Source organism: Pleurodeles waltl, chromosome 3_1 (genome assembly GCF_031143425.1).
Source record: "Pleurodeles waltl isolate 20211129_DDA chromosome 3_1, aPleWal1.hap1.20221129, whole genome shotgun sequence".
Lineage (NCBI taxonomy): Eukaryota > Metazoa > Chordata > Amphibia > Caudata > Salamandridae > Pleurodeles > Pleurodeles waltl.
Window position 1 is genome coordinate 939,380,770 of NC_090440.1, and position 21,430 is coordinate 939,402,199.

The following is a 21,430-nucleotide window of genomic DNA, read 5'->3' on the forward strand; positions in this document are numbered from 1 at the left end:
GAAGTGGGCTACTGTTCCTATGAGAACTGTGTTACCAACTGTTTTTTTACCTTGATAAGAGGATAATGTTCCCAAAAAGAGAAACAATTCACTAAACGCTATGATTTCAGCTTTTTCCAAAACCTTTGGAGGTTGTTTTTTTTTTTTTTTTATGAACACAGTTTATAAAGGGAGGCAGTAAGTATAGAAAATGAGGTGACACAAACGTACTGTCTTAAAAGAGTGACAAACAGCAGGCAGGAAAGGAAGAACATGATGGGCAGGATGGGAGATAACATGCTAGTTTACCTTTCAGGTTCTGTGGTGGTTTGCCAGGGAGTATCCTGCGCACAAGACACGGCACTCTGAATTGAATGTAGATCTTCCTAGGCAGCAAGCATAGAGGGACCAAAGGGAATGTGACATGAACAAGCCTGCAAGTTCCACCACTGAATGTTGGCACCGTTGCAGTCTTACCATCAGATATTTGGGAAGGCCACAATAAGATCAGGTCACAGTGCTTAGTTTGTGCAGGTTGTTTGAACTGGTGGGTACAGTACCAGGCACTTATTTGGGGGACTACTTTTCGTCATCAGACTTTGTCACAGACCGACAGAAAAAGGACTAGGAGCAAAAAAGAAAGATTGGAAACAGCATAAAAGGGAGAAAGTAGGGATGAAAAATATCCTTCAATAGTGACCTGAAGAGACTGGAAGTTAATGGTGGTTGAAGAAAGAGGCATCACGTGGAATCAAGATTCGACATTCTTGGTATTTGGAACTCTGGTATTTCAGCACCGACAATGGGATCTTAAGAAAACCTTTGTGGCCTTGATTTTTTGTTTTTGTTTTTTGAGGGCCCTTTTGTTTTTTAATAGTAAGCACTGGGGCTCCCTGAACCACAGAGTGACCTAACCAACGACCAGACTACACTTAGATGATTTCCCTCAAAATCTGAAGGACCAAATCAAAGCCTCACAATTGCACAGGGAAGCTCTGAAATTGTATTTGTGAATATGTCCTTCGCCATTTGTCAGATTCAAACAAACTGAATTAGTATGAACGCAATTGCATCTAATGAGTCAGTGCTGCCAAATAAATTGAAATACTGGAAGCTTTTATACATTTGCTGTCATTGCTGCCGAAAAGGTGCAAAAATTTATATTCTCTATAAATTATGAGGCTGATCTACATTACTTATGGAGAATAGAACTAAATGGATTTCTCCTTGCTATGAATAAAACTGACCAGACAAGGAGGATCAGCTAGCCCTAGCAAACGTTTCTTAAGTGTGCAACAGTACAAGCGTAATGGTGGAAGATCTTTACACGCTCAAGGCACAGTTCCTCTGGATCCCACTTGCTCTACGCCTATACCCAGAAACTGACCCCCTGAAATTTTAGAGAAGAGTGAAAAGGTGTTATTCCAAAGTGCCCATTGACCCTTCCGCCATCTGACCTTCTTCCATCATGCACCTGCCATTCACAGTCGCCCCTATGAAAGCTAAGCATATACCTAGCACCATCACGGATGGACCGGCCATTCTGCCTCTCAGTAGGCTGCAGGGTAGGAGGCTGCTCTCTGAGCAGGATGGTCTGACATGGCCGAGCTATGCACCCAATGGCTCCGATCTACTCACAGCCTCTTGCAGTGTGGGGCTGCTTTGAACATTTTGCCTGAGCTGATGCTGATTTCTAACTTGGCCCTGAGAACCATACAAAAATGAATATGTGTGTGGGGATGTATTATGTGGAGGCAAATTATTATAAACAATATATGTTAAAGGCCTCACCATGTACTAATGGATTATGGCGGTCATTGTGACCGCGGCGGTCGGCGGTCGCCGCCTGCCAAGCGGTTCCCGCCGAAAGACTGCGGCGGCCATTCCGGCTTTCCCGCTGGGCCGGCGGGCGACCGCCATAAGACCGCAAGCCGGCCAAGCGGGAAAGCCCCTTCAACAATGAAGCCGGCTCCGAATGGAGCCGGCGGAGTTGAAGGTGTGCGACGGGTGCAGTGGCACCCGTCGCGATTTTCACTGTCTGCAAAGCAGACAGTGAAAATCTTTGTGGGGCCCTGTTAGGGGGCCCCTGCACTGCCCATGCCAGTGGCATGGGCAGTGCAGGGGCCCCCAAGGGCCCCACGGCACCCGTTCCCGCCATCCTGGTTCTGGCGGTTGACACCGCCAGAAACAGGCTGGCGGGAAGGGGGTCGGAATCCCCATGGCGGTGCTGCAAGCAGCGCCGCCATGGCGGATTCCCTGGGCCAGCGGGAAACCGGCGGGAAACCGCCGGCTCCCCTTTTCTGACCGCGGCTTTACCGCCGCGGTCAGAATGGCCCAGGAAGCACCTCCAGCCTGTTGGCGGTGCTTCCGCTGCCCTCCGCCCTGGCGGTCATGGACCGCCAGGGTCGGAATGACTCCCTATGTGTTTGCAAAACCTGTTATTCGCAAAATCACAGGCTTTGCAACTACAAAATCTAAAGTATTGAATGCATATTGCGATTGGCAAGAGTCTTTGCAGGTTGCAGTGTATGCTGTGTGATTCATTACTAATTGTTAGGAAAAGGTGGCGCAAACTAGATGTCCCTCCCATTCTTAATGATCAACAATTGAAAGTAAACAATGCTTTACGACTGCAAATGTGGCTTCAAATCATTGATTGTGGAAAAACATTTGGGACCAATTTGCAAACTGTAAGTTGTCCATGAAGGGCTTTGTGAAAGCACCATGGGTGGCTCCTCCATGAGAGCGGAGGCGCATCGCCCCGCAAAACAAATGCCCCCAGAACCAAAAAATAAAATGGTAATAAAGTTTATTTATAACCATTTTATTTTTCAGCACCCCGTCCTGAACCAAGCGTGAGGACGGGGACGGGCAATTGCTGCTGAGTGGCAGCAGGGAGCTCAGCACTTCAGTTTAAAGTGCGCATGTCCCTTTGGCCAGATGACGGCCAGCCTGATATGCGCACTTCAAACTTCTCTAACCCAGCTGTCTCAAGACAGCTGGGTTAGAGAAAGCCCAGGCCTCCAACACTCTTAAGTGCGCCGAAAGAGGCCATTCCCTCCAATCCTGATGCATCTCATATGCTGTTTAACAGCATGAGAGCAGCGCCAAGATCGGTTAGTGCAGTTTCCTGGGTCCCGAGTTGGAGCTTCCAGGAGAGACGACAAGAGGAGAGAAGGATGCCGTGAAATACGTGCCATTTTTTAAATTATTATTATTATACCCCCCACTGTAAATACAAGCCAGCCGCCACTAGAAAACGCACAGGACTCCAAAGAACCACTGCATGCTTCCCCTGAATAGCCTTTGCTGCCATTTTTTTATGATTGCACCTCGTGCCATTTAAGAACCAGTGATTGCAATAAGAAAAAAATACATGGTGCTGTTTGGAATGTCGGTATGGAATTCTGCGTTCCCTCATATACCTCCTCCATGCATTCTCAGCCTTTTCAGTGGAATTCTCAAACAGAATCTTGGCTCATTAAAAGTAATGGGTCAGAATCCTGCAAATTTTACAGAAAGACAATATTTACTCAGTGATGGATCACTACAAACCAGCTGCTGTGCAAAAAACACTGACAGTTTTGTACCTCATGGATTTATATGTTAAGCCCAAACTCGTTTCTTTAAATGATCTTTTTGGATATTTGATGGTAAATTAGAAATCTGAGTGAGGCAAACTGGGCCATGTTAACCTAGAGGAATCAATGTCAGCACTGCTTTGAAGCCTCACACATGCATACTTGTGGGGCATCATTTTCATCTTTATCAGTACTCCAAGACTGGCACTGATCTCTGTATCTGCAACATAAAAACAGAATCAAAATATTGATGTGAATAAATGCATATTTTATTTCACACACCATCGTGTTTCCTTTCTACAGGTAACAAACACAAAAAAAGAAACAAGCTTCAAGTGGTTTTTTAACTCAAAGCCCAACGCAGATGGTCAGTACGATGCCCAGACTGGAATAGGAACTCTGCTCATTAAAAAGGTAAAACAAATCTATCAATATCCCTAGTAATCCTAAAAGCAAACATCGATATCCAGCTTTGTTCTAGGAGAGTTGATCCATGCTAGACGTTCAAAATAAACATGTACTCTGTAAATAATTATTGTTTAATTCATTGTATGTAAATGTTTCTTGTCTGAATATTCTGAAATACTGGAAAGGGTTTCGCCCTTTTGGACCAAATTGTTAACTGTTAATATAGAGTTATCGTCCTAGTATCATTAAGGAAAGTTTTGCTGTTAGAAATGGGGTCTTTGGTTGGCAGTCAGGTTACCCCTTGTCCAAGCAAGGACCCTCTCTCTATTCAGGGTAAAGGAGAATCAACTCAGTTAACCCCCGCTCATCCCCTTGGTAGCTGGGCACAAGCAGGCAGGCTTAATTTCAGAAGCAATATGTAAAGTATTTGTACCAACACACACAGTAACTCAGTGAAAACAATGCAAAATGACAAAAGACAGGTTTAGAAAAATAGGCAATATTTATCTAAACAAAACAAGACCTAAACAATAAAAATCAGACATACACAAGTCAAGTTATGAATTTAAAAAAAAGAATAAGAGTCTTAGGGGGTTATTCTAACTTTGGAGGAGTGTTAATCCGTCCCAAAAGTGACAGTAAAGTGACGGATATACCACCAGCCGTATTACGAGTTCCATAGGATATAATGGACTCGTAATACGGCGGGTGGTAAATCCGTCACTTTTCTGTCACTTTTGGTGACGGATTAACACCTCCTCCAAAGTTAGAATAACCCCCTTAATCTTTAAAAACAGTGAGAACTCTGTTATTTCACAAAAGTACTTGGGTAGCATCCAAAAGGCTAGCGATGAGTCAATTTCTCACCTGCAAGCGAGAACGTGCGTCATTTTTCCTCCGGTCGGATCAGTGTGCGTCATTTCTTCTCTCCCGCAAGAGAGCAATGCGTCAATCGGGACGGGCACCTCGGGTCCGGGCAGGCTTTGCGTTGATTTGCAGTGCCCAGCGATGTTGCGTTGAAATCCGTTCCCACAGTGTCAAGAAACCGCTCTGCATGGGGGCTTGCATCATTAACAGCAGCCACTGCAGGTGTTGCGCATCGTTTCTCCAGCCGCGTTGCGTCAATCTCCCAGCCATGATGCATATGGAGCATCAATTTTAGCCGCGAGGGCGGCGGCACATTGTTTATCACTCGCAAGGCATGAGGTGCGTCAAAGGTTTCTCCACAAGGCGGTCTTTGCATGGATTTCTGTCCTTTTCCACCAGCTGCAACTTTCAAGGGCCCAAAGACAGGTTAGGGCACCACTGGGTAGGCAGGACTCTCAGCAGAAAGCCCAAGTGCTGGCAGAGAGAAGTCTTTGTTGTCCTAGAGACTTCAACAACAGGAGGCAAGTTCAGTACAAGCCCTTGGAGATTCTTCACCCGTGGGAAGTCACACAAAAGTCAGTCTTTGTTGTCTCTCAGGTAGAAGCCGCTACTGCAGGCCAACCCAGCAAAGCACAGTCACAGGCAAAGGGGCAGTACACCTCCTGCAGCATCTCCTGGCTTGTCGAGGCCAGGCCCCAGACACACACCAGGGGGTTGGAGACTGCACTGTGTGAGGACAGGCACAGCCCTTTCAGGTGTAAGTGACCACTCCTCCACTCCTCTCAGCCCAGATAGCCCATCAGGATATGCAGGCAACACCCCAGCTCCCTTTGTGTCACTGTCTAGAGGAGAGGTGCAAACAGCCCAACTGTCAAACTGACCCACACAGGGAATATACAAACGGGCAGAGTCACATTCTGGTTTAGGCAAGAAAATGCCTACTTTCTAAAAGTGGCATTTTCAAACACACAATCTAAAAAACAACTTCACTAAAAGATGTATTCTTAAATTGTGAGTTCAAAGACCCCAAACCCCATATTTCTATCTGCTCCCAAAGGAAATCTGCGCTTTAAGGACATTTAAAGGCAGCCCCCAGGTTAACCTATGAGAAAGATAGGCCTTGCAACAGTGAAAACCAAATTTGGCAGTATTTCACTGTCAGGACATGCATAACACATAAGTACATGTCCCGCCTTTAACATACATTGCACCATGCCCATGGAGCTACCTAGGGCCTACCTTAGGGGTGCCTTACATGTATAAAAAGGGAAGGTGTAGGCCTGGCAAGTGGGTACACTTTCCAAGTCGAAATGGCAGTTTAAAACACACAGATACTGCAGTGACAGGTCTGAGCCATGTTTCCAGGACTACAAATGTGGGGGCACAACCAGTGCTGCAGGCCCACTAGTAGCATTTGATTTACAGGCCCTGGAGACTTCTAGTGCACTTTACTAGGGGCTTACTAGTAAGTCAAATATGGCAATCATGGATAAGCCAATGTACTTATCTAATTTATACAGGATACACTTACACTTTAGCACTGGTCAGCAGTGGTAAAGTGTCCAGAGCAAACAAAACAGCAAAAACAGAATCCAGCACACAGAAGCAACCTGGGAAGTAGAGGCAAAAAAGTTAGGAGAGACAATGCCAATGATGCCAAGACTAACACTTGCTATATTTGTTTTTTATTTACCAATAATAAATTTTGATCCCGCCTGCTAGCAAGCTCAGTGTCGAAACAGGCTTACGACAAATTGTTAAGTCACTGACGACAAATGTAAGCACTTACTGATTCTTTATGATGAATATATTTAGGCACAAAATTCTTTCTATGGGCAGAGTGTAACATGTTTTTTAACAAGAACAAGTAATTGGCCTTATAGGGAAACAGATATTCCTTTGCATCCTTTGCTGAGATGTTCATGTAGGTATCTACAATGACTGTTTATTTCTTATGGAATATGTTGTTTAATTATGCTACCACACTTTTGCTCCAGTTACGGTATCCATGGAGCCACCCACCTCTTGGTGAGGCAGCTACTGATCTGCCTTTATAAGAACTAATATGTTAAAAATTGATAGTCTATGCAGAGATATTGTAATTGGGGTGCAATGTCTACCTCCCAATTTGGGATATAGGATCACAATGGCCTCTTTGCCAGCAATCCTGCACACAGGCCTGCAAACCCAAAATGTTTGCCATTCAGTGTGAGGACAATGCATTTGTAATCTACACATAGATTGTTTGAATTACATGAGTGGTATAGGACCAAAACAGTGGACAAACACAAAGGATTCCAAAGCCACATGAAAGACATTACGATTTAGCCACTGCTAATTCAGCACTTAGTACTGAGACATCATGTTTCTCCCATATCGGTCTCTTGGACAATATTTAATATGAAGTTGTCTCTTACCTCACATTAAAGTCCTAAGGTGTTGAACTAAAGCATGTTTTAAGTTTGCAAATGCTGCATGGAGGTAAACAGGGTGTTTCATTCCCCTTTAATTCTGAGCTCATATTTTAGAAGCCAACTTAAGCTGTCTTGCAAACTCCAAATATTTTACAAGCAGAGGACTCTTCACAGTGACACAGGTATCATGGTGCTACCTCTAAAGTTTCTAAAACTAAATAGAACCTCAGTAGTTTCCTATGAGAATGTTTTTTATGATTGTACTATGGAATATTGACCATAGAGATATCATGGCATCAGAATATTGTGGATGGAATATTGGCAAACAAAATATACAAAGGTAAATGCCTGTAGAGGAAGTATAAATTTACCCTTCCTAGCTCCACATTTATACACCTCGAAGATACATATATTGTCAAGGTCCATTTATGTGAAGTCAGATACAGAAAAGCTCTGCTAAATCAACTTTCGATATTTTGGCCTCGACAGTCTTGTCGCGTTATTTTGTGTCATCGAGATTTCCATCTCAATATTTCAGGTGCACACCTTTTTGATCAGGCCCACTGGCTGAAGAAATGGCGGAGCAACATAAAATATTCTGGAGAATTGTTCAATCAGTTGGAGAAAAATTGGCCTTCTCATTGCCCTCCTGCCTGCTTACCCTTCCATACATTAATAGAGTTATGTTCTCCAGTACGAATTGAGCAACCTCCAACCATAATACATAGAAAGTAACCATTAGTCTTTGCAGCCCTCTTGAATCTATTAGCTGGGGGTGGTGTGTAAGATGTTGTGAAGATTTTCTGATGAAGTATTGACTGGCTTGATGTCACCATACCACATATGTGCACCCAGGTAGAATAATCAGCCTTACCAGTAGAAAGGTGCATCTAAATGTCTGCATATCATCAGAAACAATCCATGAAAAGCATCACTACTAAATCATGAAAGATTTTCCTTAAAACACACCCTTCAAAGAGAAGTAGTTGTCCATATAGAAAACGCAATCAACAAATGGAAGCAATCTGGGTTAAAGTAAAATAACAAGGAAGTAGAATGAAGAGTCTAGTGCATGAGTAAGACCGAGACATCAGAACGCAATAATATTCTTGATTTGAGCCCCCTCTTTCATTAAAAACATCTTTCAGTAACCCACCTTCTAATTAAACAGGGCCAATCTCAGGTAAACAATCCTATGACATGATCACTGATAAGATCACCCTTTATAAATACTTTTCACATGGCACAAAGAAATACAGCACTAAGATGCCCACTACTTTCCTCATTGAGCAGCTCTTTTGTGTAATCCATGTTATTTAACAGAACTATATTAATAGTATATCGACACTGAACCAAGTAACTGTAGCCCATGCACAAGATGTGGTTGTGATTTCTAGTCACAGCCACACAATGGCACTGTGACCAGCAGAAACCATCGTCTGCGAACTGAGTGATTCACCAGGACTGCACAGTAACATTTGAGAGGCTGCAGTCAGGGTCTTGTGCTGATGCTGCCCTTCAACATCCTGGTGCCATAGCACAATTCAGAGAATAATCTTTACTCCAAGTGTGTGCCCTGAAACTTAGACTAGTGTAAGGGAACTTACATCACCAATAATTATTTAGCTGTATATAACCACCAGTAAATAGTTTACCTTTACAATATATTTATATTTTCAAATATTGTGTGATACTTCATTCATCCTATAAACTTTTTGTCCTGTCTTCTTGCACCTGCCCTCTGATTTGTCACACACTTTTACACCATAAAACACTGAGCATGTGTGAAAGTTCTGTGTCGAGACTCAGTTTAGACTTCCAATAAAGGAACCTGTACTTGTTAACATGCTATTTTGTAGCATGATATGCTACCATAGGTTTGGAGAGTGATGCAGACTTAATTCACATATTTATACACGGCTTTTGCAATCCTGTTTGCATTATAAGCGAATATAGATGAGGTGATTAAACTTGACATTAGAGTAAAGTAAAAGGACATCTTAGATTGTTGGCCACTGTTTTATATGTTGAGGCTATATCCGATGTGCTAAATTTGCACTGATAGCCATGGGTCTTTGAAAAGGGAATGAGCAAACTTCAACCATAATACATAGAAAGTAACCATTAGGCTCTGCAGCCCTTTTGAATCTATTAGCTGGTGGTGGTGTGTAAGATGTGAAGTGTGAGATGTTCTGATGAAGTATTGACTGGCTTGATGCCACCATACCACATATGTGCACCCAGGTAGAATAATCAGCCTTACCAGTAGAAAGGTGCATCTAAATGTCTGCATATCATCAGAAACAATCCATGAAAAGCATCACCACTAAATCATGAAAGATTTTCCCTAAAACGCACCCCTCAATGAGTAGTAGTTGTCCATATAAAAAACGTAATCAACAAATGTAGGCAATCTGGGTTAAAATAAAATAATAAGGAAGTAGAATGAAGAGTCTAGTTCATGAGGAAGATCGAGACATCAGAACAGAATAATATTCTTGATTTAAGAATGTATCCTAAGCAGAGATAGGCGGAACTTGCAGAGTTTCACTCCCTAAAATTCCACAAAGTTCCACAACATCTCCATTAGATTCTGCAGAAAATATGCATGTTGCACTGCAATTTAGTGGCCGTAGCACTAGCAGCGCTGAAAAATCATCACAAATGGCACCATGCAGTGCGCAAGAGTGTGCGGTCATTCAGGTTCATTTTGCTGCCACTTGAGTAACAGCAAATCTACTCAACGACCAGCTCTCTGACCATGACTGCCCCGACCATCCGCTTTAGAAAATGGTGCTAGGGGATGCCAAATGTCGCTTGAACTCACATTTGGGAAGCTTTGTGGAATCTGCCCAGAACTCTGCATTACAACAGTAATGTAGAGTTACCAAGTTCCACCAGTTCTTTGAGCAGAATGAAATATTCCGCCTACCCATAATCCTAAGTATGTATAAGGTTGGGATTCTAACATATATACTTTTGCTAGATACGTGTTTAGGGCTACAATGATTAATAATGGTGTCCTACAGTTAGGAGTAACAGCAAGAATTTGGACACATGGCCAAGATAGACAATGACATTTCAAGAATCTTCTGGGACATTCCAGTATTGCTTATGCTCCAGTACAGGGAGACAGAAATCATTTATCACCATTTACTGTTCAATATAATGTAAAAGATGGCCACAGACAGCACACATACTATGCTCTTTATGCATGTTCCATTTCTGGGAACCTAGAGCTAAATTTTCAATTCAGCAAAATAATTCAACTGGTAATATGGAGGGTAGTTTTTCTCAAACTATGGGTTGGGATACACTGATGGGCTGTAAGCTGATTTTTGGTGGGACTTGAAAGGCCTGGTCTATGTATAAGTAACATTTAACATGATTAGCCCTGTTTGTGCACCAGTGCAAAGGTGCTACACAATGTCCCAAAATCCAGTTTTAAAACAAACTCTTGCAAGTATTCTCAAGCAAAACTCCTGGTGAACTTTCCAATGTTTGTTGCCGCAGTATTTTTACTCCACAAAGCCATTTAATGTGAGAATGTGCTCATAATATATGTGATCATACACATCCATACCAACTGTGTATGAGTTTCATACATATATTGAGAAATATGGATGTGGCCTAACAGCCATAGCTGCTGACTATGGATCTGGGAAAAAATAATCCTTTGATTCAGGACACATTACTTAATCTCCCATGCATATCATACAATTAATCTGACCTGATTTAATCGTATCTAGTGCTCATTTAAAGGGCTGTACGTAGTCCAAACCAATCACCAGTGGGCCTCATTTCCTCAATTTAACACAGAAATTGATATTTTGGTTTACTCCATACTCTGCTGCAGAAGGGGTGCCTCACATTTGCTAATATCACTGGTATCAACACCAAGATTATTCAGAAGTTTTGTGATTTTAGCGAATGGCCAGCACCCCACTCTGAAAAGTATTCCAACTCTAGACTCCTGTGTAATTCACCATCTACCAATTTATAGGTAGATCAATATCTTGGCCATAGTTAGGGATCGATCAAGGTTGTGACATTTATGAACAATTGCTGTTATTACATTTAAAAATTGCCTCTGCCTCATGTCTACTGACGCTAAAATGGTTGTAAATGTTTATCATTCTTAAAATTGAGTTGTGATTCTATACATTTGGGAAGAACTGATAATAGGGTATTTGAGTGTTGCAAAAATTATACATTTCACTGGCTTTTATGTCCTGCCGTCTATTGAATTTACTTAAATGTTATAGCATTTTTCATATGTTTGCACTCTTTAGTGCTACTGATCTTACTGAAATGATGTATTTGTTTTGTTTTTATTATTTGATGTAGTTCGGACCTGAATGTAAGGGAATATTCAAAGCCACTGTTTCAGACAACCGGGGAGAAGATGTCAGCGAACTTGATCTCACGAAAGATGGTAGGATTGCATACAGGGTGTAATATTAGCACGCTGAGTGTAATGCTAGCCTGCTGAGTAGATGCATGCACAAATCAGAAACGGGATGGGGTCTTCCACCTTTATGTGTTGACCTCCACAGTCTAAAATGTGTTGGATAGCAGTTGGTCTATTGGATATTCACTTGGGATTGTCGAGCTGTAGGATTTGCAAGAGCTAATTGCAATTTCCTTATTGTTTTCGTGTAGGAAACTGCAAGAAAAAACGTTAAGGCTCTAGTCAGACATTTAGAATGTGTTGCCTCCTTGGTAGACATCTTTCATTCAGCTTGGGCTAGCAAGTGTTGGATGCTAGATCGTAGGCCAAAAAATGTGCACAAATCTTCACGCTCTGCCTCAGTCGCATTAAGCCAAGTTTGCAGGTACAGTATCAAGCAGGAAGAAGTAAATGTTAACATTACCTCCACGGCTACTTAGCAAAGCTCTGAGAGCCTAAGTAGTATGAGGTGTCTTATTTTGCAGCAACTGTTGATATTCTGCAGTTGTTCCAGCCTGATTTAACGCATCGAGTTTTATCATTCAATTTGTTTTATTATGATATATAGGCCCATATTTATACTTTTTTTGCGCCGCATTTGCGCCGCTTTTTGACGCAAATACGGCACAACCTGACAAAATACAATAGTATTTTGTCAGTTTGCGTCGTTTCTGCGTAAAAAAGCGGCACAAATGCGGCGCTAAAAAAGTATAAATATGGCCCATAATGTGGAATTTTCTTGTTTGCCTGGCGATATTGCCAATTGGACCATGGTCTCAAGTTAACATAGTTATGCCACTGTACACGAGGGCACCCAGATTATTACTGGTGAAATTCAAAAAGATATTGGTGTCAGGAAAGCTTGCTTTTATGGGATCTTTTCTGTTTGAATCTAGTGTAGATGTGTCTGGCTCTTTCAATCAACCTCTTTATCTCATAAAATTCTGAACCGTTTTAGGCTCTTGGTCACACTGAAGAAAAATGTTACGCAGTTGACACAAGACTGTAACAGTCGTACCCCGCAATCAGGGACGGCCACGAGTTCCTCCAAAAATGTATTAAAAATCACTGGTGATAGACATCATTCTGCAAATTCCCTGGCCATGATTCCGCAAGGTTGGGTATTGTGTAGTTAATTTGAAGCCTTCTTTGTGGGAATGACCTGGGTCGTTGGTGCACCGATCAGGGAGTGCCTGTTTTCCTTGCCAGGCTGTGTAATATCCTGCGGTGGTCCACAGTATCAAACTCAATACTGAGGATGGTCCATCACACCTGTTTCATACTCATCCATGATGTGCAACACTGCGTCCCAAAAGCATAGCAGATCTGCATCAGCCTTGCTAATACACGGGCTATGGAGTCACCTTGTAGAGGTTCTTTCACCTGTTCCTTGATAATCTTTCAGTGCATTTCATTCATTTCATTTAGCCACAATATGTGTTGGAGGCTGACTTTGAGTGCTTTTTCGACAGCTGTTTTCGAATTCTCTGGAATATATCCTTCTTCCAAGCAAGGGCTGATTATTTCTCCATGATGGGTGAAAAGACAGCAGGAAGGGTTTTCCAGAGGCGGCCTCTGGCACTGGAGTAATAGAGCTAGGTGTGGGCTTCAGAGTTTGTAAAATGAAAAACATTTCCATGCGTCTCCAGAGTAAACGAAAAAGGTTATTATTCTGACAAGGTCTTGGTGTACGCTTTATGATACTAGTATAAACAATTGCATGGATGGGTTTCATTATCAATCTCATTTTTTTCAAAAAGTGTACACACTTTGGTATTACAGTCCTTGGATTACATGTCTGATCAGTATTGTATTAGGTGGCCTTGTTGATTGAGCTACTGTCAAACCTCCATCATCAGTGTATTTTTGCTGTATTGATGTGAAGAAACAGTGATAAATAAGTAGATGGTGTGGATAATTTATGAAAAGCAACCTCAGAGGAAGGACCCTAGTGAGAGTCTCCCAGTAATGTTCTAAGAAACTTTTCAATAAGATGTCTTTAACTGTGAGAAATTGGTTATTAATATAGTCTTATAGCCCGCTGTAGTGGGCTATACCGGCCTGCAAGGGCCTTTAACAAGGTAGCGGGACCTTAATGCCAGTATAGCTCACCTATGGAGGGCTATACGGCTATTAGAACATTCTGCCACTAGAGAGCAGAATGTTCTATTAAATAAAACAAAGGCTTCACAGAGCCTGAGGGGATTGAAATAGCTGTGAACAAAAACATTGAAATGTTGGGACTTCCACTGGCCTTTAGAAGCCTAGAGCACTCTATTGTGTTCAATAGAACTTCCAACATTCAGATGTTCTAATAGCAAGCACTGCAGCTTGTGAAAAATTGTGGTAATCGTGCAGATGAATGAAGATGTACAGTTGATTCTATATGAATATATCAGTGATATTCAGCAGTACATTCACAAATCACCACTAGTAAACACATACAATTTTAAATGATCTGAAATATGACTTTTTCACATTTTATCTAGGTTACGATGATGTCATCAAGGAGCTTTGTAGAATGAGTGGTAAGTCTTCTTTTACTTCTTGTCTTATTGCTCAAGGAATGTTAATGATGTATTGATTTCCAGAGTATGCATCATCTACCATTTGCTGACTACCTTCTAATGACTTACTATTTACAGTCAGATTTACTGTCTAGCCCATGCATCTACCATAATTCTCTGGTCGTTTGTGTGTACACAGGTCAAACGCATAGTTTTATTTCATAGCATTGCCCAAGTCAAGCAATATGCTGTTGATATGCTTCTATTATTATATTAACCTTAAGTCCATACTTTTGTCAGTGGTATGTTGTATTATTCCTTAAAATTAAATGCATGGACATACCCAAAAAGTTGATATGCTGTCTGATGAAATCACTGTGAACATTTGTTTGCCACTCGGTAGTTATAGATAGGTCTAAGTTCCCATAGAAAATGCCTTTATGGTTTGGTAATAACTTTGGTGCCAATTGATGCATCTTCACAAAACTTTCTAGTTTTGTCATGGAAAGTTTAGGGGTAATCTGTCAAGTGGGGTTAGAGAAAAAGGGGAGGAGGGTCCAAAATGCACAATCCCCATGTATTTTCCGTAGACCTTTTTTAAAAGGTCTACAGCCAAAACAGCTGGACAGAATTACACCAAATTCTGGCAGGTAGCTAGATCTTGGTCCAGAAAGTGTGATTTTTGTGATTTGTTGGAAATCTGTTCAGTAATTTTTGAAAAATTAAGGTTACACATATTTGTACATCTAGATGGTTGGCTTCCAGGGAGTTTCATGAAAGTCCCAGGAGCTCAACTTCAAAAAAGATAATGTTCTGTTTGGCCTGGGGGCTTTTTTTTTTTTGCACTGGGCCTCCTTGCTCCGCAGATGCACTTTCATGAGAGCGAGCACTCTGATTGGCTAGCCACAAAATGAAATAAAATTTAGCAACAGCCATTACAAGACTCAGGAACGTATTCCCTGTCCTGAGGTTGTTTAAAAAAAAAAGATATAGGGGGATAGGTTAGAGGTACCCTGCCCCCTGGCTCTTGTATGAAGGTTGTTAAAAAATAGTTTTTTATTTTCACATACCAGCAGACACATGCAGGATCACAGCAAAAAACAAACACCAGCCAGTGTTGTTTATAATTTTATTATTTTGATCCCTGAGTTGGTCCAGGTCTCTGGGGTCATTACTTTAAACTATTTGAACATGAGTGGGATCCCCCTCCCTGAGTCAATATTGGGCACCTGGGACTTAAATGTCCCGGGCCGAATATTAAATAAAGAGGAGGGAGCATGTGGCCCCTACCTGAGCCCCAATTGGGCCCCCAGGCCAATATCAAAAGAAAACGGTGACGGTGCCCATCCTCCCTCTTATAGCCACTATTGGGCCTAAGGGAACTCATCCATCAGGCCCAAATTTCTTTAAAAGGGAAGGGGCCACATGCTCCCCTCTCTGTGGCTCTATTGTCCCCAGCAATCCCATTCCTGGGCGCCCATTACTAAACAGTGTACTGGGAAGCCCACTTCTGGAACGCTGTGATTCCCTACCCAGGAGACTGCAGGCATATCCTGCTAGAACTCTCCAAGGCAGGGATCTCAACTTTGCTCCCGCCAGGTGGTGGCAGTTACAAAGTGCCCCAATGACCCAGCAGTGTGGATTCTGTGTGCTGGCTGGGTTGCCGGATGGGGCTGCTGGGCCCTGGGGCTCATGCGACACGAGCCATTCATTTATTATTCACTGCTTCATGAAGGAGCGCCCTATAATGCCCTGTCAAGGTTATTTATTTATTTTTAAGTGGGGGGCTGCAAAAAATGCAACTGCCCCCAGCAAAATTTAAACAAACTGTAAATTTTCTGAGTTATTAAATCCATGACTAGCGTACAACTTACCATATTTTTCAAGCACTCCTTGGAGTAGCTCTAGTCTCTGTAGCTGACGTGCAAAGCCCCCTGGTGGTTGTTTTTCTAATTGCATTTGTGGGCAGCAAAATGTAAAAAAAACAAAAAGACAAAGAAGCATGCTGGTTTTATTTTTGTTTTAAATGTCTCTGAATCATTCTTTTCACATTTTCAGCCCACAAAATGCAATATTAAAATCTATGTTAAAATAAAGACTCACAGATATGTTTTTATTAAAACATTTGTATAATAATCACCATTAATAAACATTGCATTGTGCAAATTACTGACATATACATTATGTAGGAGGCTGGCCTGGCTTATAGTGGGTACCTTGTGGTACTTACACCCTGTGCCAGGTCCAGTTATCCCTTATTAGTAGAACAGAGGTGTTTCTAGCAGCTTAGGCTGATAGAAGGTAGCTATGGCAAAGCTTAGGCTGAACTAGGAGACATGCAAAGCTCCTACTATATCACTTATATCATATAGCACAATATCATAAGAAAACACAATACTCAGAGTTACTAAAAATAAAGTTACTTTATTTTTATGACAATATGCCACAAGTATCTTAGTGAGTACCCTCAGTAAGAAGGTAAGTAATAAACACAAGTTATATGTACACAAACCCAAAACAGGTAAGTAAGAGTAAGAAACGTAATGCAAGTAGTGCAGAATTACAATAGGATGCAATAGGCAAGCATAGGTCTAGGGGCAACACAAACCATATACTCCAAAAGTGGAATGCAAATCACGAATGGACCCCAGACCTATGAGAGCTTGTAGAGGGTCGCTGGGACTGTAAGAAAACAGTCAGGGTGTCCAAGATACCCCACCCCAAGACCTTGAAAAATAGGAGTAAAGTACACCTACTACCCCAAAAAGGACACAACAGCCGTGATAGGGGGATTATGCAAGAACCACAAACACCAGCAAAGCACCGAAGACGAATTCATGGACCTGAAGACCTGCAAGGCAAGGGGACCAAGTCCAAGAGTTGCGATAGTGTCCGGGGGGGGGGGGGGAGACTAGTAGCCCAGGAAACCCGGATGAAGGTACAAGGAAGCTGCCTCAGGATGGAAGAAGCTTAGGATTCTGCAACAACAAAGAGAGCTAGGAACTTCTCCTTTGGATGAAAGATGTCCTGCGGTGTGCTGAAGGTTGCAGAAGTGTTCCCACGCAGAAATACTGCAAACAAGCCTTGCTAGATGCAAGGGTTGCAATAGAGGTTTTTGGGTGCTGCTGGGGACCAGGAAGGACCAGGATGTCGCCCCTTGGAGGAGAAGACAGAGGGGGCGCTCAGCAACTCAGAGAGCCCCCACAGAAGCAGGCAGCACCCGCAGAAGTACCAGAGCATGCACTTAGAACATTTGTGAATCAGAGCTGGCTCAGAGTCACAAAGGAGGGTCCCACGATGTCAGGGTCCAACTCAGAGGGTTGAGCACTGCAGGATGGAGTGCTGGGGACCCAGGCTAGGCTGTGCATGACGGAATCCTTGGAGGAGTACACAGAAGCCGGAGCAGCTGCAAATCATACAGTACACAGGTTTGCAGTCTAGCGTGGAGAGGCAAGGACTTACCTCCACCAAACTTGGACTGAAGGATCACTGGACTGTGGGAGTCACTTAGATAGAGTTTCTGTGTTCCAGGGACCACGCTCGTTAGGATGAGAGGGGACCCAGAGGACCGGTGATGCAGTCTTTTGGTGCCTGCGTTAGCAGGGGGAAGATTCCATCGACCCACTGGGGATTTCTTCTTGGCTTCCAGTGCAGGGTGAAGGCAGATGACCCTCCGAGCATGCACCACCAGGAAACAGTCAAGAAAGCTGGCAGGATGAGGCGCTACAATGTTGCTGGAAGTCGTCTTGCTACTTTGTTGCGGTTTTGCAGGCGTCCTGAAGCAGTCAGCGGTCGATCATTGGCAGAAGTTGAAGAGGGAAGTGCAGAGGAACTCTGGTGAGCTCTTGCATTCGTCATCTGAAGAATACCCCAGAGGAGAGACCCTAAATAGACAGAAAAGGAGGTTTGGCTAGCAAGAAAGGAGGATTGGCTAGCAAGAAAGGTAAGAGCCTATCAGAGGGGGTCTCTGATGTCACCTGCTAGCACTGGCCACTTAGAGCAGTCCAGTGTGCCCCCAACACCTCTGTTTCCAAGGTGGCAGAGGTCTGGGACACACTGGAGGAGCTCTGGGCACCTCCCCTGGGAGGTACTGGTCAGGGGAGTGGGCACTCCCCTTTCCTTTGTCCAGTTTCATGCCAGAGCAGGGCTGGGGGATCCCTGAACCGGTGTAGACTGGCTTATGCAGAGCTGGGCACCATCTGTGCCCATCAAAGCATTTCCAGAGGCTGGGGGAGGCTACTCCTCCCCAGCCATTCACACCTATTTCCAAAGGGAGAGGGTGTAACACCCTCTCTCAGAGGAAATCCTTTGTTCTGCCTTCCTGGGCCGGGGCTGCCCAGACCCCAGGAGGGCAGAATCCTGTCTGAGGGGTTGGCAGCAGCTGCAGTGGAAACCCCGGAAAAGCAGTTTGGCAGTACCCGGGTTCTGTGCTAGAGACCCGGGGGATCATGGAATTGTCCCCCCAATACCAGAATGGTACGTCAGTAAGTCTGCCTGAGTTTGGCCAGGACCTGCAAGACTAAATGCATGCTGCTCATATCAGAAGGCAATGCATGCGGTGGGGTTGGCGGTTTGCAAGGAGTTAAATGCAGGGCTTAGTCTCAGGCCAGGCCCTGCGGCCAAACCTACTCCACACACAGATGTGCACAGCCAGAGGTAATGGGTGGACGCAACCCCCACAGTCGGGTGAGTATATAGTGTCTTTAGGGCATGATTTATAGTTACTACAGATAACTATAACTCGTAAATTTCAGTCTTTCTTTGAGTTTAAACATTATATTGTCACTGACATTTTCACGTAACTATAACACCACTTGAATTTTTTTTTGAATGGATATACAGAAACACACAAATATATTTTTATAACTGTGACATATTTTTATAACTATGAGCCTGATTTAGATATTAGCGGAGGGGTTACTTCCTCACAACGGTGACAGATATCCCATCTGCCAAAATCTAAATCCCATAACACATATTGGGATTTAGATTTTGGCCGATGGGATATCTGTCACCGTTGTGCTGGAGTAACCCTTCTGCCAATATTTAAATCAGACCCTATGATATATTGAGATAGATAGATAGATAGATAGATAGATAGATAGATAGATAGATAGATAGATAGATAGATAGATAGATAGATAGATAGATAGATAGATAGATAGATAGTCAGCTAGATAGACTAGGAAAATTGTTCATTTTATGGCTGGGGCTAATATAAAAAAATAGTTGAGGACAGTGGTTCTGAACCTGTGGTCTGGGGACGTGAAAAAAGTTTGGAACAAGGCCTAAACTGCTTACAGACAACAAGGAAGCCAGTGAAAATCAGTGAGGATCAAAGGACACAATGGCACAGGATGGACAGTGTTTCTAAGCAGAACAGTCTTTCAGGGGCAAAATTGAGTGGGCAGGGAAATGGGATTTAAATTAAAAGCACTTGAGACATTACTTTTGGTTCTCCTAGTCCTCTCTGTCAGTGGCATAACATTAGCCCCTGCAGCCCCTGTGGTGCGTGGGTGGGCCTGAGATCCAAGGGGCCCCCTCAGCAGAATACACTTACTGCTCGTGCATACCCCTGACCTGAGAGCTTCTGACTGGGTCGGAGGGGCCCTCCATGTACTTTGCAGGTGGACCCCCTCAAGTTTTGTTACGCCACTACTCTTTCTAATAAGGTTCAGCTTGAAACTCACTGGGGTTCCACCATGGTGTCTTTGGAATGAACATGGCTAAATCTTTTCAGGCAATTACCTAGATATCCACGGGTCACAGTAACCTTCCCCCCCGCCTAAATGCTAGAGTGGTGGTGGGGGAAGTAGAGGCCAGAAGGCAACATGGAGACACACAAATTGCTAGGGTGGACTGGGGCTCTGCAAAACAGTAGGGGGCCTCCGAGATTTGGCTGTTACTATCCCCTATACTACCGTTCTTCTATCCTACTGATTAATTTACTAAGAAAAAAGGAATTAGAAATGTGCTAATATTCCATACAGTTCAAAATGTCTCTTGACTAGGATGAACGTGGAAAGGAAACACACTTGTCTGTTAGAAACAGAAAAATGGTTCTAATTTATAGAGATAAATAAAAACAATATGTAAAGTGATGGATGGATAATCACTACAAGGGCAGAGAAGCAAATATAATTGGAAGCAAGGAAAGACAGGTGGACCTCACTACTTTTGTCAGGAGAAGACTTTAAGCATAGATTTATATCTAGAATCCAAAAAAGCAAAACAATATATATAAGGCTGTCGTTAACAGTACATAAAAAGTAGAAACTTGAACAGGTGAATTTGAGTTGTAGCTAATTTTTCTGTCATATTTCATACAATCAAACATCCCATCTTCTACCTAACAAGCAAGGTCTGACTGAGAAAAAGGCCTAGGCAAAGTGTCCCCCATTAGCGAATTAGATAGCTGAAAGCACAGCCCATCTTTGCAATTTGAAACAGTTATGAACTTGTGAAGACATGCTTCACAACTTGTTTTGCAAGTTATGGAGGAATTTATGGATTTTGAGCTTGCTGCAGGAAATGTATGTTTTAATATCCTAGATATCAACAGTTAGAACCAGCTCAGAAGACCATAAACAGGCCTACCTACTGACTTGTCACACCAGCCCATCGGTCACAGTCTAGTTCCCCTACAGGCCAGTTCGACCCTGCTAACAAAGTCATTTGTGTCCTAAATGCGCAAGTAATGCTACTACGAAGATAATAAATAAATCATATTATCAACAAGCAGGGAGAAGAGAGTATAACTGAGACTTAAACGCTTACTTTTTAAATACTTGCAAAAATAAAATTTTACTCTCAATCAATGAAAACTTCTGACCAAAGTTGTGAAATTATTTGGATCAGTTGATGTGAGTTAGTAGTTTAATTTAATAGACATACCCATACCACTGCTAATGTTTCATTTGTCTCCTCTTTACTAGCCTTGTCCGCATCCCCTCTGCAAGTTCAAAGTACAGCAGAAGGAATCAAGCTCTACAGCACAGTCAAGTACTTCACAGACTTGATGAAACCGACCTGGCACCACAAGTATGTCCATGGCCTTCTGAGCGTGAATGGCCTCCATTTGACATTTGTCTGTTTCGCTTCTTACCAATCAGATGAGCGTGTGGTCCATTTATCATTTGGTGCCTTACTCTGTACTGATTTTACTTTCAATATCTGCATTTTTTCCAAACGTAATATATTTTTTTCACTGATATAAATGTGCCA

General features: G+C 42.8%; 1 protein-coding gene across 1 annotated transcript in view; it reads left to right on the forward strand.

Moving 5' to 3' along the window:
- The window catches only part of MYOM3 (myomesin 3), a 394,520-nt gene that overhangs the window by 354,071 nt on the left and 19,019 nt on the right, over positions 1 to 21,430 (forward strand). Inside the window, exons 29-32 of the mRNA XM_069223954.1 lie at positions 3,864 to 3,974; positions 11,597 to 11,684; positions 14,189 to 14,227; positions 21,142 to 21,247. Of these exons, the coding sequence (XP_069080055.1) occupies positions 3,864 to 3,974; positions 11,597 to 11,684; positions 14,189 to 14,227; positions 21,142 to 21,247 (344 nt within the window). The remainder of the gene's footprint in view (positions 1 to 3,863; positions 3,975 to 11,596; positions 11,685 to 14,188; positions 14,228 to 21,141; positions 21,248 to 21,430) is intronic.